This window comes from Pectinophora gossypiella, chromosome 21 (assembly GCF_024362695.1).
Source record: "Pectinophora gossypiella chromosome 21, ilPecGoss1.1, whole genome shotgun sequence".
NCBI classification, from domain to species: domain Eukaryota; kingdom Metazoa; phylum Arthropoda; class Insecta; order Lepidoptera; family Gelechiidae; genus Pectinophora; species Pectinophora gossypiella.
Window position 1 is genome coordinate 4,941,261 of NC_065424.1, and position 27,634 is coordinate 4,968,894.

Sequence of the window (27,634 nt, forward strand, 5' to 3'; positions counted from 1 at the left end):
AAGTGTTAATTTCTTGCGAGTAATTTTAAGAGCGTCTGTCTTTGTATCGATGCCACGTACCGGCGCACTCAGCCCTGAGTGGAGTCAAAAGTGGGAGCCTTAGTTTAGTGAATAGAAGTGTATCAATATTGTACAAAAGCACTAGACTTGTAGGCACGTTGTTATAATAGGATAAATAGCCGAGAGATATAAAAAATAATAATGCATAAAGTTTTAAATAAATATTTTCATACGTTTTTGCACATAAACTCGTAACGCGCGTAGTTTTTACGATGTTTTTGGCGGGAAAGCCACGAAGTGTCACTTTGAAAATAGATTTTAAATCAGACTGTACAGTTTTACAAAGCGTAGGTACTTTTTTTTAAATTGACTTAATTTTTAGACGAACGAATACGATGCAATCATAATTGTTTTTCAAGATGGCGTTTCCCGCGCAAAACAAACCGCTATTACGACGTAACATTAGCGTTTTTATACATAAGTGAATACACGACCAATAATTGTAATTTAAATGTGAATCGTGGATTATTCCTTAGTAAATGATAATAATCGTGACTGAGTGTTTCAACAGTTGTCTGTTTGGGCTTCCAGTATACTAAACTATTTATTTGACGCCCCATTTTTTTGTTTTCCCTCCATTTGACCGCGTATCGTGAACTACCAAAATGAAATCAATACCAGTGAATGAAGCTTGTTCTGCATAATTTTAAGTGTTTTCTTTTGCACTGTAAATAGAGAATCGATTTTTTCTAAAGAATAGCTTTCGTAATAGTTGCTAATATTTATTATTATCACAATTTTTAATCGGTCACTCAGTGAAATGTAGTTGTACGTTCTTTACAGATTGCCTTTTATGTGCACGACGAAGTGACAAGTGTTCACCATTGTATTAATTAATAATGCCATTTTGAGCCCCGATATAGCGGCGGTCCTTCGATGAGCCAAACTCAGAATTAAGTTGGTTGATGTATCTAAAGTTATACATAGTAGAATGAATGTTCAAAAGTATATTTTTACTAATATTTTTATACATAACAGACATCATTTCTGTGTTTAGTGGTACTATGGTGAACACTGCAAAAGTTTACCACGCCTTATCAATATCACGACCATATTTCAATTCAATGACTTATTTATAAAAAAACCTAGTTGATATAACATATATGGTTGTTTATGGAGAAAGTGTGGTTCCATTATCTTATGTTTAATTTCCTTTGCGGTTCCTAACTCAATCGAGATAAGATCCAAAGCAATAATACGTGGATGTGACGTTACTTTAAATCAACTTTTATACAGCTTTTATATCTTTCATGTTAGATGGTAGTGTGGCAGGTTAGTAGATGTGGCGCCTTAGGTGTGTGGGGGGGTAGGCGGCTCTCTGTTGGCGATGATTTACGACGTCAGTTCAGCCGGAGCGTCGACGTTCATAAATTAAGTGTAATTAAATAAATATACAATACGAAATATACAAAAACTAAGTAAATATCCGAGAGAGAGAGGTATATCCGTAAAAACGTGAATAGACTGTTATCTAAAATTATCCAAATCATCATCTCGTAGTGTTATAACCTTTCTCCCGGGTCCCCTTACCTAACCTGAAGATTTGACAGGTCCGGTTTTTTATAGAAACGACTTCCCGTCTGAACTTCCAATCCGCGAAGGGAAATCTAGCGCAATACAGGTTAGGTCACATACCTCCAAAACGGATTTCTTGGGTCTAAATCGTTAAAAATAATACTTTAGGTCGCGTTTTGTCATTTATAGCAGAAAAATGAGTAAAATAATACGAAACCGTTAAAATGGTTAACGAAAACCGTTGGAAATAATTGACTTTATAGTAAAACTCCATTTTTATCTTCCCATACCTCAGCCGCCATTTTTGCTAATCAACGGTCACGGTATTGATACGTTTGTCTCCCTCCCCCTTACAAGTTGAATGTTAGGTCGGACAGTGATAGCGCTACAATACAAATTCTGTAGTTCGTACGTAGCATATTAGTGTAATACTGTCCGGTAAGTGCGTTTATGTGGATATTTCTGAAGGGAATAGTTATAGCGGTATATCGTTGTTGTAAACGATAATAGTCACAGTAGAACTTTTTTTTTCATGTTTGATGTATTTTTTTATCATCAGCCATTTTTTACGAGTAATCTAGCAACACCATGGTCGTTGAATCAAAGCGCGATTGTTACATGTGTTGCCATGTGATGCAAATTGTTATGATATTCTTGTAAACATACTTATTGGACAGAGAAATATTTTATAATAAAATGCTGGACTGGTCGAAACGGGTAGAATAATAGGATAGGTAAAATGTATTAGGGAAACATTGAGGTGTAGTTATACGATTCGGATATTCATAATTCAAGCTTTTGTAAACCAATTGCAAGCAGTTTTATAAAAAAAAAACAGACAATATAACAATGTTACAAATGAAAGAACACATTTCTAATTGGCATAGTTTTCTTATTAAAACAATATATAAAGCAGATAATGGTCACCATTCGATATGAAATGTTTCCGATCGTATAGAGAAGGTTTGATAGGCAAATATCTATTCTTTCCGACTAGTCCTGTTATAAATTTGCCTGATAAAATTGTGCCCTATATCGTGTGCCGTGGATAGGAGCTGTGTCTACTGCGTTATGTGTTAAATAATAAAATTTAGGTTAGAGCAGGCGCGGATGGCCGCGGGCAAAGCGGGGTTCGAGTTCGTTTTATAAATTATTAGTTTAAAAAATCGGTCCAGCCGATGTACAATCTCTTTGTAAATTTTTATGTATAGATGGGGGAAAATTAATATATGTTATGTGTTAAGCGATTGTTTTTTTTTCGATTTGGGAGCTTCGGTTAGAGCGTTGTACATAGATGGCGCCACCGCCGCGGACCGACTCCTTAGGAATGCAACGCCTTATACTGTAATATAAAAATCGACGCAAGCTTGTAAAATATAATTATAGCGAATGGACTCTCAAACTAGCTGTGTATATTGGGTGTATAGTTATTTAGTTGTTTTGTTTTTTTTTTCCGACTAATGATAGTAATTTATGCCGATAAATATCTATATTATACATTATTGAAAGAGAAATACAAATAGTTTTTAACACTATAAATATAGGTTAGGGGTTACACCACACATGAGATAGCTATAGTTTTGGTATGTAAACATTATAACTTGTAAATAGATTGCAGAAATAGTAAATAAAAGAATTGATACAATAAAATTTAACATTATGTTACTTGTAATATTTTTTTCTAGAATGTGTTGTTGGCGGCGCTTCGGCGCGCGGGAACCACTTAGGACAAAGATAGGGATGCCTGTAAATTTTTTGTTGCTGGCAATTTTATCAAGTTACTGTCTATTCTTTTTTATTGTGCATTATTTTTCTGTAAGTTGCTTTCACTGTCGTTTCTACATTATTTTTAAATCATATAATTATATTCATAAAGTACGATGAGTCATGGTGAATTATTATCATATTATTATGAATGAAAAGAAATAAGGAATATTATTGTTCTGCTATTATTAAATTTGTAAAGTTAGTTTATTAATAAATGAGTAAAAAATATGTTTTGTTGTTTTAATGTCCACCATACACACATGTAACTTGAATGTAAAATGAATCAACAACTTTACACAGAATGTGTACTTTTTTGTTAGTTCCTAATGATTTTCTAGTCAAACAAGGAAGGAAGTAACTTAAGCAAGATTGCAGCAATGAAATGCTACGGCTGCAGATATAGACATGCTACTAAATAAGCACTTCGACTGTCGTGTGATTTGATACCTTGATAGGTAATATTATACTTTAATGCCTATAGGCTATATCCCTTTTTAAGCGTAACCATTAGCATGATTAGAATGATAGCAGGATGTTAATACATAGCCTAGGACGAAAGAGACAAAGAGATACCTCTCTTTCAAACTAAACAGTATAAAGCTTAGTACAAAAAAGACAAGAGATTTGTCTCTGTAAACTAGTGACCAGTCAGTCGCAAATTACGGACAGTCTTCATGAGACATTATTGTTGACAAGAATTCACATGCTTGAATCATTTACCAAAAACCAAATTATATACGTAGTCGGTCCCAAAGTTCTGTCATATATGAAAATAGTGATAAAATAAAAAGTACCAATAAGTTTATAAAAATTTATATATCAATTTAAAGTATATTTATTAAGAAATGAAAATAACTTAAAATTATTCGAAATGACCTCCCTTGTTTTTAATAACTTCCCTCAAACGCCGCGGCCAGTCATCTATCGCAGCACGCACCATTCATGTCTATTTCAGCGACGGCTTTAATTATGGCTGACTTCAGGCTCGCCAAATTTTTGTGGGGTTTAGCACAGACCTTGTTCTCTAAGACCTGCCAAATTTTATAATCCAGAGGATTAAGGTCCGGACTGGAGGAAGGCCAATCTTCGTGTCTAATAAAGTCAATTTTTTATGGTCGAACCAGGCTTGAGTAGTTTTGGCTTTGTGTGCAGGCGCAGAATCCTGCTGGAACACGAAATGATGTCCTGAAAATAGCGTGTTGGGCAGATCTTTGACAAGCCGATTCAAAACCGTCTCTTGGTACACCTTTGCACTGGTTTTGACACCTTTTTCGCAGAAATGAACCTCCGTTGGCCCATAGTAAGAGACACCTAACCAGACCATCACTGAAGATGGATGATGCCCATGTTGAACCCGCGGAACTTTTTTTCCTGCTTCTTCAGAGTTCTCTGCGTACACTATCGTTTTGCTTATTGTACTTTTCTTCTATATCAAAAATTTTTCGTCTGTAAAAAGTATGTCACGGTGTCGGTTTCTCGCGTACCGTTTTAATAACAACCGGGATCTTTTGAGTCTAATTGCTTTCAGGCGGGCATTAAGTAAGTGTCCACTCTTTTTCTTGTATGCTCGCAACTTAAGGTCTTCGTTTAAAACCTTTTTGACTGTTTTTCTACTGACCCCCATCTGCAAAGCCATCAGTTTCTGTTTTCGGACAGGATTTCTTCGTATGCGCGCGCCTTTATCGCTTTGATCACTGCTGGTGTTCTTGCGGAGCGAGGCCGGCCAGTTCTTTTCTTGTCCTCAACACTTGAGACTTCATTATACCTATTTATGGTACGATACACAAACCTAAGTGTTATTTTCAAATTTTTGAGCAACTTGAAAATGGTACTCGGCGAGTGTCCACAGCGATGCAACGCTAAAATTGCGATTCGGTTTTCTTTCAAGTCAAGGTCCTTTTTTTTTGTTTTGGTTTTCCCCGAAGGGTAAGGCAAAGGGAACTATGCCCATACAGCCACGTCTGACGTATTTTTTTTCTTGATGATTAATGAAATGATGAAAGGTGATGATGATGAAACCTAAGCCCCCACCCTCGGAGTAGACTCCTATTCCGAACCCCAAACGAATTAACTCAAAAGTCCGCATAAACTTTCGAGTTATGAAGCGGCTTCCCGGCACGAAGCGAAAATAGGCAGATACACTTTGTTTATTGAATACTCCAATATAATAACACTCGCGAATGTCTTCCGACTAACTTAATGTGATCATTAACCACAAAACACCACTTCGTATTAATTATTTAGATTACTCAATGAAGAAAGCAACTGTCCCGTTCCCGTTTCCCGCCGAAAAGCCCAAGTCAAGGTCCACTCCATCGTAATAAATCACGGCAAATGATCATTTTTTGTTTTAAAATAATTGTCAAACATTCAAAAATGGAACGCCATAAATTTTTTCTAAAAGCATGTTCGAAATTTAAAAATAATGTGCCTGTGACAGAACTTTGGGACCGACTACGTATTTGGTTCTTTTCATTTACAGAAATGAACTTACCATTTAGAAGTTATTGGAAAGGATCACGTATACGAAACAAAATAAATCATTTTCCAAACACAGGAAAGTAAATAAAAGGTAAGTATGTAAAAAAAATAAGATTCTTGATTTACTAGGAAAAAATCATAAAACCGGTTATACTGGGAACGTTCCTTTACAATCAATATTTTAGTAAACGACAAATTACATGGTGTCTACTGCGTATAACGGAACGTATTACTTTAGTAAAGAAATAAATTGAAAACTGACTTACTAGCTCGCCTATTGGTTGAAATGTCCCACAGGTTTAAATTCACCTAATTAACTTGCAGGTATTGGTAATGACCCTATTTTATGATTGGCTCTAATAATTTTTGAACTACGCAGATAGTATTGAAAACGAACTAACTATCTACTTGCTGTGACTAGCGAACCGTCGCGATTTTCGTGAGAATATCAAAATTAAAGTAAGTATTTATAGTTAATTTAATGTTATTTATTTAGTATTTGTTCTAATTAATCCAGTAGAGGTTTATTATAATTAAATTTTAACAGGATTTTATCAAACAGTGTTATGTAAGAATGGCGACAATAATCACTACTCTTGAGCAGATAAATTCCGGATAATCACATTTTTCAACAATATTTTCCTGATTTTTTTTTGTGAATCTGTGTGCAATAAAGTGTTTTATTATTAATAAATAAAATAAAAGTCATTCTAAGTCTGTAAAATATATTTTGATTTTTTTAAATATTTTGGTTCAAATAACTATCGGGATATTTATGTAGTTGTTTTTTAGCCTTGATATATTTAAGTGGACATATTTTAATGAAAACCTAAACTCCTTTGTTATTTAAATTATATGCTTTTAGATAGAATTAAGAAACCAACCTCAAACTTAATTCAGATTCCATGCCACTACTGGGCACAGGCCTCCCCTGAACTATATTTGTTGTGGATGGACCAAATATTTACTATGTTTTGTAAATTATTTTTCAGATGGCTGGTGACAAGGCGGTGTCCGTAGCTAACAAGCCTCAGATGAGGGGGCTCCTGAACGCGGCTATTAAGCGCAACCTGATCCTGTCTCTGACTTTCGCTGGCATCTCCGGCTTCGCTTTCCAACAGCTGGTTGGTGCTGCTCGCAAGAAGAGATACGCTGAATTCTACAGGTCTGTATACATACATACATACATAATGGAGTCTATATATAGGTACGTATATTCCTAATTGGGTGGCCAAGTGCTTTTGTTACAAAGTTATGATGAACCGAAAGTTCCCAATGTGGGAATGTTCCTGTAACCTGAAAAACTCTAAAAGTAAGGACACTAACTGCTTTTTTTCCAAATGGTTCATTCTTATACTACCTACACATACATACATAAACTCATGCCTATTTCCCACTGGGGTAAGCAGAGACTATAGAATTCCATAAAAAGAACCTACCTGCTTAAAAGTCTGGTAATAAAGCTCTTTTTACATACATTTTGTGCTTTTTTACTGTTGGGAACATTTTCAAAGTGGGCACATTCTTGGGAACAACACATCACTCAGGTGATCAGCCCATTGCCCAGGTAATGGTTAGAAAGGGCACAATCTTCCTGTTGGTTTTTATGATAAGCCAGGATGATTAGCAGCTGAACTATCAGGATATAGTAGACATACAGGTCTGTAATGTTTATTTGAAAGAGAGAAAGAAAGAAAAAATATTTGGCATACTTAACACTAAATAACAAAACATATTTAGAATAATAATAATTATACATAATGCCGAAACGGCTTCAGCTCAGCAAATGTCACGGCCTAGCTGTAGCTAGGCTATGACGCTGATTTTCAGATGCAGCCAGTTTCATGCACTTGATACTGGCAAAGTAATAATAATATATAAAATAAAATACATACTATATAAAAAAAAGAAACCACGACACATATACACAAAAAAAGTAATGAAAAAAAAAAAAAAAAATTAAAAAATATATATGTCAATCTGTCACTTATGCACATATTATACAGATTTTACTAGTACCACACCCCAGACACTTGCCGGTGCGGAGTTTCCATTGTACATGTATGTACTATTCTTTATTCTATGCTCATACCAGTCTTGTTTTAATCCAGTAGCAACTAAAGTTTAAAAACGGGGATTTTAGATAGGGTAACCCATTTTGAATGATTTGTTTTTTATTTCAGGACGTATGATGCTGAGAAGGAATTCGAAGAGATGAAGAAGAAGGGTCTCTTCCAATCCTGCTAAGTGAAGGACATGTAGTGTAGAATAATTTATATGCGGTGAATAAATGTTACTTTAAAAATGTATTAAAGATCATAAAATCACTTAACGACTTTTCTTTAGCTCAAAAAATTAAAGTAGCATTGGGTTGGGACATTCCATCCCTATTTTAATACAAAAAAAATAGTATTTTTTTACCTTTGATGGGTTTGCTTTTGGCCTCACACTTGCCCGAAAGCATTGAAGAGGTCTAAGATTGAGCGAGCTCATCCAGAAGGTGCCTGTTCGGTCACGAGCATTAATATGTATACACTTTGGTACCATGTCACATTAACTTTTTTGACAAATTGAACTGTAAGTCTCACTAAATGTCAAATATGTTAGTGCGACAGAGTCCTAAAGTGGGTACATTATATTGCTCATGACTGTTCACTCTGGCCTTGAAAGCACCCGGGTTATATGCATTCGGAACATTGATGATGGAGGTTTTAGACCAGATAAAAATACGAGTCGGACATGTCGATGTTCTGCGATCCTAGGTACTATACTACTGGTACCTAGAACTAATTAAAGTTTTTAAAATGCCAAGACATTGCTATAAAATAAAAAATATATAACATTTTTTTCAATAATTTAATCAGGACATCAAGTAATACGTAACTTTCCAGAATACATAAATAATTTTAACAATTCAATTGATTATACCGTCATCTTATTGATTATTGTACATCCTTACGATAATCTAATTGATCTCTACCCAATAATCAGAAATGTTGCTTAACATATAGAATATCAGGTAAGACAGGGACCAGCCTGTTTAAAATCCACTACCACAAAAAAAATGCTATCCAAATATTTAATAGTGGTACAAAAAAATTTTGTTTAAATTGCCGCGCTTTTTATAGATAGATTGGAGTAATTCTACTTGTGATTGGATGTCAAAATTAGGTACTTGATAATACCTACCGTTATCCATTGTATAGTATAGCTATGGAAACAATTTTTGTGCAAAACTAATATTTGAGATTTTTTATGAGTAGTTAAATATTTGGATAACGTTTTTTTAAAATAAATATTTGAAGAAAGTTACGCGCCTTATTGGGACTAAAGTTGGATCGTTTCTGGTGTGCCGCGAAAATCAAACTATTTGGAGATAATTTTGTCATTTGGTGTTGCAACACTAAAAACTCAAAATAATTAAAATTTTGCGCGACACCCTAAACGATCGCCTATAAACATTCAAAAACGCTTTGCAAGCCAAATTGTACACAGTTAAATCTTGCATTCTAAAGTCCCTTTAGTGCGTTATAAAAGATTTGCGGATAAACCAGAAATATACGAGTAAAATAGTCCATAAAATAAATAAATCCAAAAATATTACGTAGTAGTTAAATATATTAATATGGCAGCGAAAGTCATTAAATTTTAGAGGACCTGCGCGTTTACTGGTTTGTCTGCGAACTTTATACAACTTAACTGTAGGTAGAAGTTTGGTACAACATCAACGAGGCATGTTTTATTTCTCAATGGAAGTGAGCTATAAGTTTAAAGTCAAGTTGTTTTCGTTAGTTGATTTTGGTCGCTGCCTAAGTAGTTCGCGAGATCCCTTATACAGACATCAAATCCTCTTTTCTGCTTATATACGTATTCTATTGCGTCAATTATAACTAATTTAGATTTAAAAAGTATTTATATATTACGAATACGTAAAATACAGAACTAGGCACCTTTCCAAAGATGTTATAAAGGATAAATCTATGCCAATCAAATAAAAATGTCTACATAAAATACCTTATGACGTCTGTTACGAAAACGAAAGGACAAAGTTTTAGTTTTAAGTATATTAGTACAGATAGAGATAACTTTACAGCTAAAACTTATATTAGATTGCTTTGGTCGAAAGCCTTAGCTTTTGGTAAAATCAGCAAAACACAATATCAAATTAGACATTTGTGAGTTTAATTGTGCATAGGTACCTATTGTGCTCAATTATTTATTTATTATTTCTAACTTCGTTTCGACGAGGCTGGTAATACGGTTTTAACCTTATAATGAAGAATTGGCCAACTTTATTTTTAAATTTTCTTTGAAGTTTGAACTGTGCGTATGGTATCAAGACCAATGTTGCATGGATTACCTACAGTCCCAAACCACCAAGGTGCTCATAGCACATAATATGTTATTCAAATTACTATTATAGTTATGATTGCCAGATGTTATGTATTGCGTGTGTTTACAAATATTTAAAGACCGAAATACAAGCCTCGCCCAAACTAATGTCAAATATTAATTTACAATACTATAGTAATGTTATTAATACTATTATTATGTAGGATTACAGTACAAAATGGCAGTTAAAATGAAAAAATGGGAACAGTCTCAAGAAATATTGGCTTTTTATGAAAGAAATTGTGTGAAATCCATGACTTGTTTATTCTTCTTATAATATTTATGGTGCGATGACAGTAGTGCGTGAAAACTTTGCGCAAACACAATATTAATGTGAAGTAGGTATTTACTTACTACAGGATGTATTAGATTATGTTGTTTAGGCTTTATATTTATAATTTAGAACAGCGGTTCCCAACAATATTAATGGTAAAGCGCGCGTGTAGAGGTATGTCATATAGCATGAAGGGGTATTTCAAATGCCTCTTACTTTAATTAAATCGTAGGAACGAACCACTGATAATAAAACAATATGCATGTCCTCAGGATACGTCATCATGACGGTAGCATGCGCAACATGGCTTGAAAATTATTACACGTTTATCAAAAATTACATTGACAATATTCTTGATTCATGCTCTTAGCTCCGAAAGTTCAATATTTTATTACAAAGACTAAGGAGTTAGACAAATTAAAGATTCCATGCTGCATATTCTATGTTATTTTTAAGTTATCTTTTTCGCCTGGTAACACCCTGTGTAGTAACATACACACTGTCTTTAATATTTTATTTGCTCTTTTCTAAGTTATTTAGAATATGCAACGCTTCGATGAAGTCGACGTTTTTAGTAACTGTCCTTAAAAGAAATGAAAGCTCCAAATACAGTTTGGCCGAAAAGAGTATTTTTTTCTAAACTGGCTACACTGGCGTGAAGAATTCTAATAGAATCTCTTTTCTCGCCAATGAAAAATGCCATATAAACTTTTTCTCTTTTCTGCCTGGCTGGCTGCTAGCTTGTTATATTTTTTATTGCATGTTCTAGCCAGTATTTAGAATAAGAGCCAGTTACAGTCAACTTCAACATAATTAACATAAAATACAACGTGTGTATTAAGTATAAATAAACAACTTACAAGTTATGTTTAGTGATGATCCAGCATCGATTGATATTTAATATATTAACCTAGTATTTTCTTAACGTATTTAGCAGAAATTAATATTATAATATTTATTCACAATCTCTGTTAAATAGTCAAAAGTTATTGAAGTCGATTCACTTTTGAGGGTGTTCGCCACCATTTAGTATTTGATTACCTTTTTTACGATAATATGTCGTAACTGGTACTTTACTAAGCAAATCGACTTTTAAAGTCACCATACATTACAGAATTTCGATCGGTTTCTCATAAATCATAATAGATCGTATATAAGTAGACTTAATAGATTTTTATTTTATTTGGTATAATAAATTACCACAAACACTAAATAGTTTTTGGTGCTGGTAACGCCAAAATATTGTGTGAAATACTCATATTTAATTCAATAATAATTAATAAATTCGTTCAGCAATTCGATCGAAAATCTGTAATATACTAGTTAAAAAAATGTATACTTAAACACAAAATATATAATTTTATACTTCAGGTAGAATACCTATTTTTGGCTTATTTTAAATGCTAGATATGGTTATGACTAAATTGCTATTCGATTTTTGGTTAAAAAGGTATACATTAAAAAGCTGTTGGTCAATGGGCTAGGGACTAGACGAAATAACCTAGCCCTTATAAATAAGTACGAATTGCGAAAAAGAAATAAAACTTTTTTTAATAAAGCTTATTTTCAACTATGCAAGCAATTATTGTGTACCCGTATTTTAAGATGTTAACTCCAAACTTTTATACGAAGATGACGTCATGCCATACTCCAAAGGAGTTTGGAGTATGGCATGACGTCATCTTCGTATTATTATGTTGGCAGTATGATATATTCGTCTCCAGTGTCTCCAGTAAAGTCCTCAAGTCGAGGTCAATTTAAAATAATGCCGAGGTAGAGACGAGTGGAGAAAGAGTTGAGTGAACATCTTTTTTTTTGTATTCTATGTGTTCTCGCAAATCAATTGATTTGATTTTAGAATACGGGTGTAAACCTCCAAACCTGCGGGTTTAGCACCGTAAGTACGCGACTCTTTCTCGCCGCGACACAGATCATCTGTCTCTTTCTGTGCAGTACTGTGAGAGAGTGACGGGTGACGTATGTCCAGGCGAGAAAGAGTCGCGCGCTTACGGTGCTAAGACCGCTGGTAATTAACTACACAGTGGAAAATAATCGTCACATTGGTACTGATTCCAGTACACACTATCTAATTTTATTTTAAGTTATATCTGTCATTTTCAAATCCGCCGAAAAGGAAAGGGACGGGTAATCGATAGGCATAAAATTTATCATTAATTTATAGAACACACGTCAATTTTAGGCAGAAATTTAAAAAAAACCCTACGAAATGTTATATTGGTAATAACCCGACAGAATTAAGTTGACAGCAAATTTGAAACTGGTTGCATATCAGCGAGATGGCTATTTTATTCGGGTTCTTTATTCATTTTAAAATTAACAATTGTCAATCATTCGTCCATTTCCTTTTCGGTGGATAAGAAAATGACGGGTACAACTTAAAATAAAATTAGGAGGCGTCTGCAGGATTCTGGGCCAATGTTTTTTACATTATTCTCATGAAAAGGAAGCAAGTAACATCACGTTAGTCGACTAGAAACAGTAAAGAAGCAAAAGCGTCAAGTGCGAATTGGACTCATGATATAAAAGGTTCCGTACGGTTTAACTGTTTAAATTGTATACAATACTTCAGACACACGTTTCTATAAGTAAATAAAAGTTGGTCTGTGCGATGACTATGTTTGAGCGATAAATGGAAGAATAATTAATAAATAATCGCGCACTAACCGGCGATAATCTCAGAATGAGCATACCGTTGCGATCATGTCATATAATTTGACATGTTGAATGATGATGGACAAAAATCATTTGAACATTTTTATCGTAACTCTAATATCTGCAGAAGGTGTTTTAGATCGTTTCGTGCGCGCTTTTATTTACCTTGTATTATAATATACTATAACAATAAACGTGTAAGCAGTGACAGACAGTGATGATTTCTAGTGTGAAGTACGGAACCCAAACTAAACGCGAAAATTGACTTATATTAATTAATTTCATTCAATTACTCACTACCTATAATTATTTAATTACCACAGAAATTTTACATCTAAACATCAACAATACAAGAAAATTCACTAAATACATTTATTTTAATTCAATAATGTAATTAATAAGCGTAATAGATCAAAAACATTAATGTTTTTTTAATTTATTTATAACTGTTTTTTTGTTCTTTTCACGCGCCAAAACTGCTGCATCAGTAAAAACCGCCAAAATTCAAGACTTTTTTTTAATACAGCGAAGATTGGTATTAGCAATTTGTTGCCATAATGCCACAAGAAAGCCATAAACTTACTTCCGCTTTATACTTTTAAAACATTATTTACGTCACTTTAGTCTGAAAATGGGCGATTACTGTGGTCTGCTAAATAATTTTGGCGCACATTCATTTTCAAATTCAACATCATAGCCTCATAAAGATACAAGTTATAATTGAAAAACTGGCAACACTGAAACTAATTTTTTAACAGCTTACAGAAAGAAAATGATATCTTGTATCTTTATGAACTTTTTAGCCGCCCATTCATGAGGAAAAAAGTTACTTTTACAATGGTTCCAATAATTTTGTTCAACGCACATGGAGTACAAACTTACATTTACACATCACCAGATTAGGTGTTTCTATAAAAACACCATTGGCTAGTCAACAATACGAGTGGCTGTATGTGTTCGTTCTTTGCTGTACACTATAAAGAAAATCGATGTGTCAAATTTGACAGGTGTCACACATGCCATCTAGCGGATGTTATGTAGATCCTAATTAACGCACTCCTTTTCAAATTGTTCGTGGCATAACTCTTAGAATAATGTCTTAGTTTTGTCTTTGTGACAACTGGTGTGCATGATGATAACCTCACACTTTGAGAATGGACTGGGGTATTCTGTTTATTTGTGTCTGCACATACGTTATTAGCAATGAGAAAAAGTTTAAAACACGTGTGCATGTGGCGTTCTGGAACGCACGCCTCATAATACATAGGCTATTTGACAACCTAGTCAAATAAGATACTTTTTGCGAAACGTCAAAACGAAAGTTTTTGAAGTTAGTATGGGAATTCGGTTATGTGACGTCATCAACAAAGTGGTCAAATATCGTACTTATTGTTACTCGATTCATAAATAAAATTCGAAAAATAAATCGAAAAGTAAAATGAAATTGATTTTTGATCATCTTAGACTGGATTCTATTTCAAGATTAGCATTTTATAATTTATGTCTGACCCAGTCAAATACTCTATTATATTATTTTTATGAACATTTTTTTGCCGCGAATCGAACTGTCTCTATACTTTTTCGTTGACAAAAACAATAACAAAATAACCTCTCTGATAAAATATTGACTACAGGTTATGTTGGTAACATTATATGTTTATTGCACCATCCCGCGCTTCACCCTAAGGTTGCCTGGCAGAAATAGCTTGTGCAAAAGAGTATTATTGATTGATTGACTGAAGAGACAAAAAAACCTAAATGCGCAGACACATTATCCAACAGACTTAAACCCAGTTATCCTCATTATGCAGCATCCTGCACACCAAAGTTATCTTCTAAGCTCTGGATCAGCACTCTGACCCTTTCACTTCGAAAGACTTGCCTTCAAACGCGGTGTCTCCGTACGGCTTATCATCATATTCCAAGTCTCTTCCTGTCTTCACAGACTCGACCACTGGGCCGTGTAGCTTCACACATAGGACTTCCTTATAGTTCTCCAAGGCCAGCGCCAGGACGGAGCCCCCAAGTAGGATCTCGCAGGATGTTATGCGCTCAGGCGGCGTGTATACTGCTATTAGTTTTCCTGTGAAATAAATGGATGGTTTAAAGCGAAAAGTAGTGGAAAACGACTGTGGAGCATGGACCCCGATACCGACCCGCCGGCGTGGTCAACGATTTCCCTCAATCAGCGCTTATCGCTATCGACTCGCTAGGGTAGATTAATTCTTTCAAATATTTTTCCTCTCCGACGACGCCCTGAACCGAGGTTCGCGCCTAACTGGGCACCCTCAGGCTGTTGTCTTAAACGTTGTACCGGGTGAGAGCCTTCAGCGCTCCTAATTTGTCCGGCCAAGTAGTTAATGCCATCTGCGGCAAATCTACAATAAGTCACGTCAAAAAAAGGAGCTTCCTCCATGAGCAGAATATTCCATATGATAATATTTACAAGTTAGCGATACGAATATTGACAAAAAAATGTACTAAAACTGTAAAATAATTGTTGCTTGATATTTAGATTAAATTACATTTATATGTAGAATTTTGTTGCTACCTATATTGCTTCGCTTTATTTTGATCAGAATAATAATGGGTGGAAGATGTAATTGACAACATTTCAAATTTTTAAGCCGTGGTTTTTTTGTGCTATTTCGAAAGTACTTGTTTAAATAGAAGACACGTATTTTTTCTTTTCAAGATTTTTCCACTAGAAGTTACAAAAAATATTTTTTGAAAATTGGATTCTGCCATTGATAGAATGAAGGCAGTATAATGTAATGTACCTTTGCATGCGTATTTAAAACAAGTCGCAAACAAAGTGTCATGTTATGTATGACATTTACTTTTTTTATAATTTTTATGTAAAGGTCTGAACTTATTATGCCTTCCTCTTCTGACCTCGTGGATTTTTCAATATATTTCTATTATTACTGAATTAAAAAATCTGAAAAAATGTGTTTTGTGTAAATCATAGAAATATCTCGAAATGGTTTTCGATTTAAGGCACCTTAGTAAAAATGAAATGTTGTCAATTGTGCCTGGGTGTAAGAAAAAGGACCATCATTCATATCCAAGAACATAGATAAAAGATGCATTGTCTGTCTGTTATCTTTACTTACTATAAAATCTCTACAGCGCCATCTATATTGATTTTGAGGAACGTAGCACGGAAAGTCTCTTTACTATTAAGCGCATATATACCAAGTGTCGTCGTATATACCTACTAATATTTCCTTTGTTTATTTAATTATTTTTTAAGTAAATAGCACAAAACTAATGGATTTTCATACACATTTCCTCCCATATATTTTTATCTGATAATCGTAAAAACTTGACTTTCTGCCTCCTTTTCGAAAAAGGAAGACGGTTACTTTCGGAGTAGCACATAACATCACATAACTTACTATATCCCAATTGGGGTAGTCAGAGGCACATCCATCGCAAGAGGAACTTAGTACCCACACCTCACCGAGCTTTCTGTTAGACAAATATGATAGGCCGTATCGCCGTCTATAATGGTCGAGCCAACTGTGTTAGTGAAAACTGTCAAGTTAAATTAATAACTCATTGGTGCAAGTCTTCGGCACCGGGTTTTGAACGGGCGCTTCGCGTTTCAGAAGCAAGCCGGTGTACTACAGAGCCACAGTGACTCATATGAAAGACTGAATAGGCTAGTTTTCAACTGGTCAAATCAGTTACTTTTTACTAAACGTTAAAACACGAAATTACTATGGAAATTGTTTGAAAAAGCATATTGTGACGTCATTGAAAAACGTCTTAAATATCGGACAGATAAACTTTATATTATCTAGATTAAAATTGATAAACAAGTTAAATAGAAAAAAGAAAATTGTTTTTCGTTAGTTTTAGATCTGTCTTTATTTAGTAATCAGAATTTCATAATTGATCTTCAACCTAGTACAAGACCCAATTGATGTATTATAAGAAAAGATGATCCGTGCTTCGGAAGGCACGTTAAGCCTTTGGTCGCGGTTACTACTTACTGATGTAAGTAAATATTTGTTACATGAGCCATGTCAAGGGCGTTTAGCGGCTCAATAATAACATTCACACCAGGGTTGACGAGGCTGGTAAACCTCACAATCCATACGATAGGAGAAGAAAAAAAGATGATGATGATACCAGTGTGCAGGTCCCAGAGGCGGACGGAGAGGTCCCGGCAGGAGGCGTCGGTGGAGAGGAGCACGCCGCCGGACTTGGCCAGCCGCAGCAGCGACGGCGCCGCCACGTGGCCGCGCAGCGTCAGCCGACAGTTGCCTGCGGACACGGATTTATTTGGAAAGCGGTTACTTTCTCAATCTAACCCGATGCGTCAAGGTCGCGAGCTCGCGCATAGAGATTGGTAAAATGACGCTCTTAGACACTCGACATCGTGGTGCGGCACGACAGGTGGAGGTGGAGGCCCGGAGTCCCGACGTGCCGGCAGAGTAGTACGGTTGTAGCGGGCCCCACTAGTTAGCCACCTGGTTCCGATCACATGCAACAGATGGCGCCACATTCAATAATGCAGACTTCAAGCGGTCGTGAAACGCGATATCGAAGTTTACACAGCAAGACGCATACATACAACTTCCAACACAACAATGTTGGATCGTCGATCCCTAGTCACACTACTAACTTGTGGCTGGCGGGGTACTATGCTCAGTTCGGTACCCCGAAAATATCCTTTGGCGGCAGCACACCCTCGCCGCCAAACGGTCACGAGCATCAATATGTATACACTTTGGTACCACATTAACTTTTTTGACAAATTGAATTGTAAGTCTCACTAAATGTCAAATATGTTAGTGCGACAGAGTCCTAAAGTGGGTACATTATATTGCTCATGTACAACAGGAGTAGGTAGTAGTACTAGTAAGGCAGGTATCGAACAGAAAACAGTTTTTTAATTGGCACTTCACAAACAGGAACTTTAAGTTACAGATGAACTATAATATACAAAGTGTTAGTGACATGGTGAAGAAAACTTTAAGGGATGATTCAGACCATAATTCTGAATTGATATCAAGTGGAACTTTCCATCGCAAAGGTATGGAACTGAAAATTCCGCTTGATATCAACCCAGAATCATGGTCTGACTCATCTATACGTACCTGTACGGGGTGTAAGTTTTTGCGACGGAAACTTCGACTTGATATTAACTCAGAATCGTGTTCTGAATCATTCCCCTCAGTATTCATTACGATGTCACTAGTAAGCACCCTGTCTACCTATATAGAGAGAAACATGACACCGCAGTTTCGAAACGACCTAAGTCCCTCTAGCACCTACCAGTCACAAGATCCCAGACCAGGATCCTGGTGTCAGCGAGTCCAGACACGACGCAGCCGTCCACCGAACTGATGGCGAGCGCCACCGTATCACAGCCTGGTTTCCACTTCTTGAACAGCGTGCCTGACTGCAGATCATACACCACTATGAAGTTTGGACTCGGCTCATCCAGCTCGCGGGATACCACGCACACGTACGACCCTGAGGAGTTGAAAACTGGGTTAGAATTAGGTCTCCGTTATTCTTCACGACTGAAGGATATTTCTTTGAAATTTCCAATTGGTTCATGTAACAATTACATACATAAACTCACGCCTATTTCCCACCGGGGTAAGCAGAGACTATGGAATTCCATTCGCTTCGATCCTGACACACTTCTCTCGCTTCCTTCACATTCATCAATCGCTTCATACACGCACGCCGGTTCAGAGTAGATCGTACTGAACCTTTTCGAAGGAGATTTCCTATTTGGTCAATGTACGCCCTTCTAAGTCTTCCTCTGCCAGCCCTACCATCAATCTTCGCTTTATTACTGCTTTCGTAATCCTATTATCCTTCATCCGCTCTACGTGTCCAAACCAACTTAACATTCCCTTGTCAATCTTAGTTACTATTTCGTCTTTTACAGCACATCTCTCTCTTAATTACTTGATGATACTTCAACAAATAATTACTCTCGGTAAACACATGATTTTTGACTAGCAAGGACCCAGCCAAAGGGGTCTAGCGGTTAGAACGTTGGGCTTACGATCTGAAAGTCCTGATTCGATTCCCGATGGAGACATTATCGATATCACCTTGTGAGACTGTCCTTTGTTTGGTAAGGACATTGCAGGCGTGAATCACCCGATTGTTCGAAAAAGTAAGCAAATTCCGTGCTTCCCAGGTTGGTCCCAGTAGTAAAAAATACCTCAACCAATCATTGGGTAGTTTCCTAGGTCAAAGATAAATTATGAAATGAAAAATACTATATAAAGACAGATCTAAAGGTGACAGAAAACGTTTTCTTTTTCTATTTAAGTAACTTATTTATGAATTTTAACAAATAGAAATATAATAATAAGTGCGACATTTTGTCACTTTTATCTATCTTTTTTTTCTATCGAGTGGGCTACAAACCTCATGAACCCTGGTGTTACTCAATAGTAACCCTCACCCAGACCCAGACCCACACGTGCATGCCTCAATAGGCATGTCTGGCGACACGTCTGGCGTTTTATTATTTATTTTGGCGTTTAGTAAAAAGTAACTGATTTGACTAGTTGGAAACTAGCCTAAGTTCTATGATAATCTTGTTACGGGGTGCTGTGAGTCTTACCTTCATAAGTGATAGCAGCTTTGGAGGTGATGAAGTCGTGGTGCGGGATGCGCAGGTCATACAGCAGCTTGCGGGAGGTTAATGACCACACCAGGAGCGGGAAAGGCTTCTGGGTTTCATCGCCGCACACCAGCACCCTGCAACAGTGATTACATAAATGTCAAACACCAACCAACACCAATGTGGCGGAGCCAACTATTTGGCCAGCTAGTTCCGTCCACATGCAACAGACGGCGCCACATTCAATAATGCAGGCTTGAAGCAGTCTTGAAGCGGTTTTTTTAAATTTCTACCTAAAATTGCTTCTGTTCGCTTACTTAACTTGAAAATTTGACAAGTCCGGTTTTTTATAGAAGCGACTGCCTGTCTGACCTTCCAACGCGCGAAGTAAAACAAGTCACATAACCAAACAATTACGACTTTGATCGGTTTAGGTCCGTGTTGGGTTCGAATCTGCGACTTCACAGTAAGAGTCAAACGCTCTTCCAACTGATCTCCCACGTAAGATATAACCAACAGCAAAAGGTGAATAATACGTTACCTTCCATCACCAGACACCAGCAAGGAGTTGAGGAATCTGTCTTCACCTGCCTTGAATGTAGTCACGCAGTCACCTGCAAAGGAAATAGGTCTAATCATATTCGAAATTCGAAAAACAGCTAAAAAGAAAGTTCAATGATTTTCCACAGCAAGCGAAATGGCAAAAGACAAGTAGTCTAATTTCGTTGCTAAATGTCGTCGCTATATTTTTTTTTTATAATGGCCAGGTATGTTGGCTCGATTACGCCTGATGGTAAGCATCTCTATGTTAAGTCTAAGCAAAAAAAAACATGATCGAACGAGCACGAATAATATGATAGTTATTGTAATACTTCTTCTTCTAACGTGTGGGTTGAGGTTCACCAATCACCAACTCCATCAACCCTGGTAATAAGAGCCCCCTGGACCACCCTGGTGGAGTGTAATATACGAGCCTTACCGGTCTCGATGTTCATCAGGTTGACGTACATCCGGTTCCGGGACAGCGCCACGAGGTGGGTCGGGTCGTGCAGCCCGTAATACGGCATCTTCTGGTTCATCATACCCTTCAACGCCACTACGAACTTGCCCTGGAAGACCATAATCATTAGCTTCATAACTGGCGTCAGTTCCCAACGGTACGCCCCGGACACTTCATACAAAAAACCTCATTTTACCCAGAAATCATCTCCATTATCCCGTTTTTCACAGGGTCCGCTTACCTAACCTGAAGATTTGACAGGTCCGGTTTTTACAGAAGCGACAACCTGTCTGACCTTCCAACCCGCGAAGGGAAAACCAGCCCAATACAGGCTAGGTCACATACCCCCGAAAGTGCATTTCTCGGCAATGTCGGTTTCCTCAAGATGTTTCCTTTACCGCTGAGGACGTGATAATCATTTATAATCCAAACCTGAATTCGAAAACAAATTCGACTTCGATTCGTTGGACTAGACATAACAGTCTCTCTCTTTATTTAAGAGCTGCGCTCTTGTCGGTGTAGAAATCGCAATTACTCCATAGATAGGTCGTGTAGAACGGTGGTTGCCCCAATCGCTTTCCGTTCCGCAGTACACCGATCAATTTCTCAATCGGTGATGGTCTAGCTGGAGCCCTACCAGAATCCATTTCCTCGGCTTCCAACCAGTACTGATACCGCTGCTGCCCGGCATCAGGGGTGACACATAACAGTCGAGGACATGTAAGTACCTGGTCTAAGTCGTAGACTTTGAGCTCCCGCCGGCACAACACCACACACCGGTACTCATCGATCGGCACCAGGTTTATAGGATGCGTCACTCCCACCAACCTTCGAACCATCTTACATCTGAAAATATAATGTAACTAATATAAGTAATTAAAGAAATTAAGATTGACCAAAGGATTTATATCTCTGTTATCCTTGCCATTAGTTTTGGGTGCCAGATTTTAAATAACAGACGGGGAAAAAGCCATATTAATGAGAGGGTCGCTTCACTATGCACACCATCTGCCGACCCTCAGCTGAAATGCCAGTCGTGCGGACGCATTGCCGCTCTCGCATTGGACTTTTCAGCCACAGAAATGCTGTATAAATCATCTAATCAAGATATATAGGCCTATGATGTTTCACATCAATAAAGATGTCTTGATCAACAAACCCAAGGTTCCAGGTTCCGATACTTTGTAAATTGTCTGGGGTTTTGAAGTTATTCTACCAACCCACAGTGGATCAGCGTGGTGGAGTAAGCGCCGTACCTCGAAGTACAGAGGAGACTGGCTAGCAGTGGGATTTAGAGGTATACAGGGTGTTGGTGACATCGTAACGAAAACTTTGGGGACGATACAGACCATGATTCTGAGTTGATATCAAGTGGAATTTTCCGGCGCAAAAGTATGGAACTAAAAATAATTTTAATAAACACAAAAAATTTTATGAATTTTCTGTCAGGAAATTTCACTTGATATCAACTCAGAATCATGGTCTGAATCATCGCCCTCAGTATTCGTTACGATGTCACCAACACCCTGTATAGGTTGTTGAAAGCATGATACTCACTGTGTAACATCCCAAACGCAGATCTCTTCTCGCTCCGTAGAGACCGTCGCTACAAACTTACTCCTCGATTCAAACCTCACTATCAAATCGAACGACTTGCTATCGAAGACTTCGTTCATAGACAAGTCCCTCTTCTCTTTGCTTTCAACTACCTTCCAGAAATCCTCATTCGCCGGGTACAAAGTAGGCACAGGCGGGTCCCATACATCTCTCATCCAATTCTGTACAATCTTGCTTTTGATTTCAACACCATCTCTTTTTCTTTTCTCCATGGTCATCCTTAAGATGCCGTAGAATTGTCTATGGTCGTAGTCTAGAGCGTATGAGTGTGTTTCGAAGATTTCTTTTAGTATCTCAATGTGTTCTGGTTGGGGGTCTAGATGGACTAAGGCTAAATCTTCCAGGTAATGTCCACAGTCAGTGGCTGCCAGTTTGTCGTATATCCAGTCTAGCTTGGTGAAGTAAGGGCGGTTGGCGAAAGACTGCATATCGTTTTTGGATAGGTGGTAATGTTGGTACGGGAGTTCATCCAGTTTTCTCGTGTTGTAGCTGAAAGTTTTTGGAAAGAATTTTGTGAAATGGAATTTTGTTTTCGCGTACATTCATGAGGATAAAAACTACAAGTTCAAATGTAGCCGGCAGCACTTGAGTGTTCTTAAACTTTTACAGTTCTCCATAATGTCCAGCTAAAATTCGTGATAAATTGCTACAAAATGTGGAGAAACGTGGAGTCCCGTCTAAAAGATGAGTTACGAAAATTAAAAGCCACCAGTTGCGAAAAGGCAGTTTTGATTGAAATGAAGGTTTTCTTCTTTCCAATTTTCAGGGAATAAATATAACACTATGATTTTGCAGTTAAACGCTGCGCAAACAGTTATACCTTGAATCGATCGATAATTTTATCACGTTGCGTATGTTAGCCCTGCTGTAAAAGGAATGACAAATATTATGTCGCTTACCAAGTTTCAGAGAATTTGTTTTCTTGGGATATCAGTCGTCCCGCCATTTTGGGGTCGTTCTCATTGTACCAAACTCCCTGAAAATACAAAAATCTGTAAGTACGGGTGTTACAGTAGCTGTAGTATGAAGTATCTTATTCTTTATCTACGGAATATTACTAAGTACTTATTATTCTTTGTCCAACACTTCTCTAATTCTTTTATCGTGTGGGTTGTGAGGTGGATTGCCAACCCCATCACACCAGGGTTGATGGATCAGGGTTACAATTGAGACTGCAACGGCCCCTGACATGACTCATGTAACAACTACTAACTTAACTCAGTAAGTAGTAACCGGGACCAACGGCTTAACGTGGCTTTCGAAGCACGGATCACCTTTCTTTCGGACAATCAGGTGATCAGCCTGTAATGTCCTATAACCAAACTAGGGATCAAAAAGTGATTTTCTTGATGTGTTCCCACCGGGTTTTAAACCCGGGACTTTGGGATCGTGAGCCCAACGCTCAACCACTGGACCACAGAGGCCGTTCGGAAGACTTCTCTAATATGATGATAGTCCATCATCAACAAACACAGTATCGCCATCAATTTAGAAGGGCAATACTCTATCTCACCTTAGCTTATATCTTTGGGCTTTGAGGTTAATGACCAACCTTATCAACCCGGTATCAGGGTTATTATTGCGCCGCCAAAGGCAGTAACCGGGACCAACGGCTTAACGTGCCTTCCAAAGCTCGAATCATCTTGCGTCGATCAGCCTGTAATGTCCTAACCAAGCTAAGGAGCGCGTGATTTTTGCGATATGTCCCCATCGGGATTGGAACTCAGGATTTCTGGATCGTGAGATCAAGCACCCAGTGGAGCAGGCAGGGGGCGTACCTCGTAGTATTGCACCAGCGTGGTCCGCACGGCGTGCTCGCAGTCGGCGAGGTACCGGTCCCGGGCGGCGCCGGCCAGCGCCGCGTCCCGCCAGCGCGCGGCGCCGCGCGCGTCCCAGCGCAGCCAGGGGGACAGCAGCGCCGCCAGCTGCGGCCAGAACAGCGACGCCGGCGCCCACGGCACTGCAACCACCGTCCACTTACTCAGCGGCCTAAAGGTACTGACAGACTTGAGCATTCACTTCTAACAGGACATCGCGCATTCGCCGTTTTTATATCAAACTGAACAAGGAGCCGAGTCAAGCGTAGAGCCAAACGTTGCTATGAACGTTTTCATGTGAAAGAACGCGCGATAGAATGCTCGCTAAAATGTTCTCGTATTGTAACATTCGTACAAATTCATTTTACAAGTGAATGCTCAAGTTTGTCAGCACCTTTACAGACTAAAAGCAATATTGCATTTGCGCATATCAAGTACGTGTCAATTTTTTTGGCATTAATTGCCCGCGCCGAAGCGTGCCCGCGCGGCACCTTTAAAAACTTATTTTTTTATAGTAATTGTTTATCAAAAGCAATAAAATTTTACCTAGGCTAATTAAACTAAGATTAATGGAAAAATAATGTGATTGCAATTAATTACCTCAGTGAATTTTTAAGTGAAGTGTAGAGACTATTTTTTTATATTGTAACCAATAAAACCCGTTCATAGTATTCTTTGTGATATTGATTAAGTATAAAACATTATAAATCTCTCTGTCTCAAGTATAGTACCTATCTATATAAGTAAAATGTCGGTTAAATTAGGTATTGTAGATGGCAACCCTCAGACATCGCTCACACAGATGCGCGTGTACGATAACGCCAATGTGTAGTGTCTGTGTAAAACGAGGTTGTTTGTATGAAGTGTCCGGGGTGTGACTGAGGTGCCAAAGGCCCCGACTGCTCATGTGACGACTATGGTATTTGATACTCACAGTAAGTCTCCTCGCTCCTGAACAGGTCGTCATGGGCCAGTATGTCCAGAATCTCCGTGTCATCCAGCCCCCGTCGCGACGCTGTCAATATCGCCAAACAATACTTCACGCGTTCCGCACCTGCGCAAAATAACCTGTTATAGACCATCATGTGCCTAGTATTATCCCGTTTTTCACAGGGTCCGCTCACTAGTTTCCTTCCATTCCCGTAATGCACTTCCGTAACAGTATTATGCTGATGCCTAGCGCATGTTCCTTGGTGATAAGTACCTGCTTGCATGCTCCTCGACGTTGTCATCTGGAACGTTCTAGACGTTCTAGAATTATTCGAGAATGTATTTTGTTCGTACCAAGCAGTTCGGTGGTAATGAGTATCTGCATGCATGCCCTTAGAGGTGGTCGTCTGGAACGTTCTAGAATGATCTAGAATGTTCTAGAATATTCTAGAATGTATTATGTTCGTACCAAGCGCGTGTTCAGTGGTGATGAGTATCGAAATGAGTTGCTCCTCGAGGTCATCGTCTGGAACGTTCTAGAATATACTAGAATGTATTATGTTCATGTCTAGCCCTTGTTCGCTGGTGATGAGTATCTGCATGAGCTGCTACTCGAGGTCATCGTCTGGAACGTTCTAGAATATACTAGAATGTATTATGTTCATGTCTAGCCCTTGTTCGCTGGTGATGAGTATCTGCATGAGCTGCTACTCGAGGTCATCGTCTGGAACGTTCTAGAATATACTAGAATGTATTATGTTCATGTCTAGCCCTTGTTCGCTGGTGATGAGTATCTGCATGAGCTGCTACTCGAGGTCATCGTCTGGAACGTTCTAGAATATTCTAGAATGTATTATGTTCGTACCAAGCGCGTGTTCGGTGGTGATGAGTATCTGCATGAGCTGCCCCTCGAGGTCGTCGCAGATCACCAGCTCGGGCGCCGTCTCCGGCTCGCTGTGCTCCGTGAACGTCTCTGCTGACAGCGAGATCTGCCACGCCAGGATCTGGAATGATAGAGGTGTTATTCACGACGACTAGAAAGTGTAGCGTGTACCTCCACACCTATGATGGTGCTTCATAGTCGATTTCGACTACAGCGACAGCAGCTGGTGGATTCATTGACGGTTGTCATTCAAGAGCTTGGAAAGTCTGCTCTTTGGTGTGCTCTGTGAAGGCTCGTATAGCCCATTTTGTTCAATGAGAGACTTTCCAATCGACGTTCCCCAAACACGATAGATGGCGTTGTTCACTTTTAACGTGATAATGGCCCCGATTCCTGCAGACACCGCCTAATTTTATTTTAGGTTATATCCGTCATTTTCGTATCCGTCGAAAAGGAAAGGGACGGATGATTCACAGCTCTCAATTTTACGAAGAATGAGTAAATGAATGAATAACCCGGGCGAATCAAAAGGTACGTCGCTGGTATGCAATCCGTTTGACGTGCTGTCTACTTAACTGTGTCGGGTTATTAACGGATGTAAAATTTTTAGACGGTTGGTTTAGATTTGTGCTTAAAATTGACGTGTGTTCCATAAATTTTATGCTTGTCGATTACCCGTCCCTTTCCTTTTCGGCGGATAAGAAAATGACAGATATAACTTAAAATAAAATTAGATGGTTTTTACAGGAATTTCGTCGTTCGTATCCAACTAAAGCAGACGTGTTGACTGTTTTTTCCTAAAATACGTTTTTATATTTTTATTTAAAGTATACAATAATTGCTTTTATAACGAATAGTTAAAGTTCTTTGTCGTTTAAGTGATTACAGTTCTTAAAAAACCTCAATATCAGTACAAGCGATAGCCGCTTGACCGGAGGGCGCCACTCGTCACTACGTAAGAAAGAAAGGGTTGCATTTTTCGTCGCATCACAACTCCGCGCAACAGTGAATATTATCTGCCTACACGCACGGCAGCAACTGGTACCCAAGCCACAAGGCGCATTTAGACCACTCAAGTTACTTGAAAGACAATGAGTATTTTTCGGTCACCTACTAGTTTGGAAGGGTCTCAATCTCAACCTGATTTATCCAAGCTGGTGAACGACCCTGCGGATCCCCATATCACGATTCGTAAAAGGAAGCAACCGGATGATCATAGCTGTAGCTGCTCTAGCGAAATTAAGACCCTTCGTGAAGAAATAACACATATCAGCTCCCTACTTGAAAGCCTTATTAGTGCTAATGAGAGGTCAACAAAGCGAATGTGTGATAACTTTACAGACTTAAAAGTTGAGATAAGCAATATCAAGTCATCCATGACCGGTTTGTCGGCTGAACAAAATGAAATAAAATCTAACCTCTCTCGACTTGAAAACAAAGTCTCACAGGGTGAAGACAAACTGAAAGCCGTGGAATCGGAAATCGGTGAACTCCGGGACACTGTGACATCTGCAAAATCTCAGCCGGAATCTCAACTATACCTTAAAGAGAATGTACTACATGAACTTCAAGAGCGCTCCAACAGACAGAAAAATATCATACTGGCAGGCATCCCTGA

At 38.0% G+C, this 27,634-nt stretch overlaps 3 protein-coding genes across 3 annotated transcripts in view; 2 read left to right on the forward strand and 1 right to left on the reverse strand.

Annotated features, from left to right (window-relative positions):
- LOC126376708 (uncharacterized) overlaps nt 1-26,753 on the forward strand; it is a 251,230-nt gene extending 224,477 nt beyond the window's left edge. Inside the window, exon 6 of the transcript XR_007567740.1 lies at nt 26,548-26,753. The gene's annotated coding sequence lies outside the window, so the exon portion shown is untranslated. The remainder of the gene's footprint in view (nt 1-26,547) is intronic.
- On the forward strand, nt 6,125-8,150 carry LOC126376753 (cytochrome c oxidase subunit 6C). Its single transcript, XM_050024321.1, has 3 exons — nt 6,125-6,282; nt 6,816-6,988; nt 8,007-8,150. The coding sequence occupies exons 2-3, from the start codon at nt 6,816-6,818 to the stop codon at nt 8,068-8,070; spliced, it is 237 nt and encodes a 78-aa protein (XP_049880278.1). The 5' UTR covers nt 6,125-6,282; the 3' UTR covers nt 8,071-8,150.
- LOC126376760 (uncharacterized) overlaps nt 9,201-27,634 on the reverse strand; it is a 76,414-nt gene continuing 57,980 nt past the window's right edge. Inside the window, exons 15-26 of the mRNA XM_050024330.1 lie at nt 25,999-26,137; nt 25,138-25,257; nt 24,165-24,346; nt 23,286-23,362; nt 22,327-22,875; nt 21,498-21,615; nt 20,749-20,878; nt 20,311-20,383; nt 19,770-19,906; nt 18,452-18,652; nt 17,303-17,437; nt 9,201-15,245 (exon numbers count right to left, since the gene is read on the reverse strand). Coding sequence (XP_049880287.1) covers nt 15,010-15,245; nt 17,303-17,437; nt 18,452-18,652; nt 19,770-19,906; nt 20,311-20,383; nt 20,749-20,878; nt 21,498-21,615; nt 22,327-22,875; nt 23,286-23,362; nt 24,165-24,346; nt 25,138-25,257; nt 25,999-26,137 — 2,097 coding nt within the window. The 3' untranslated portion in view covers nt 9,201-15,009. The remainder of the gene's footprint in view (nt 15,246-17,302; nt 17,438-18,451; nt 18,653-19,769; nt 19,907-20,310; nt 20,384-20,748; nt 20,879-21,497; nt 21,616-22,326; nt 22,876-23,285; nt 23,363-24,164; nt 24,347-25,137; nt 25,258-25,998; nt 26,138-27,634) is intronic.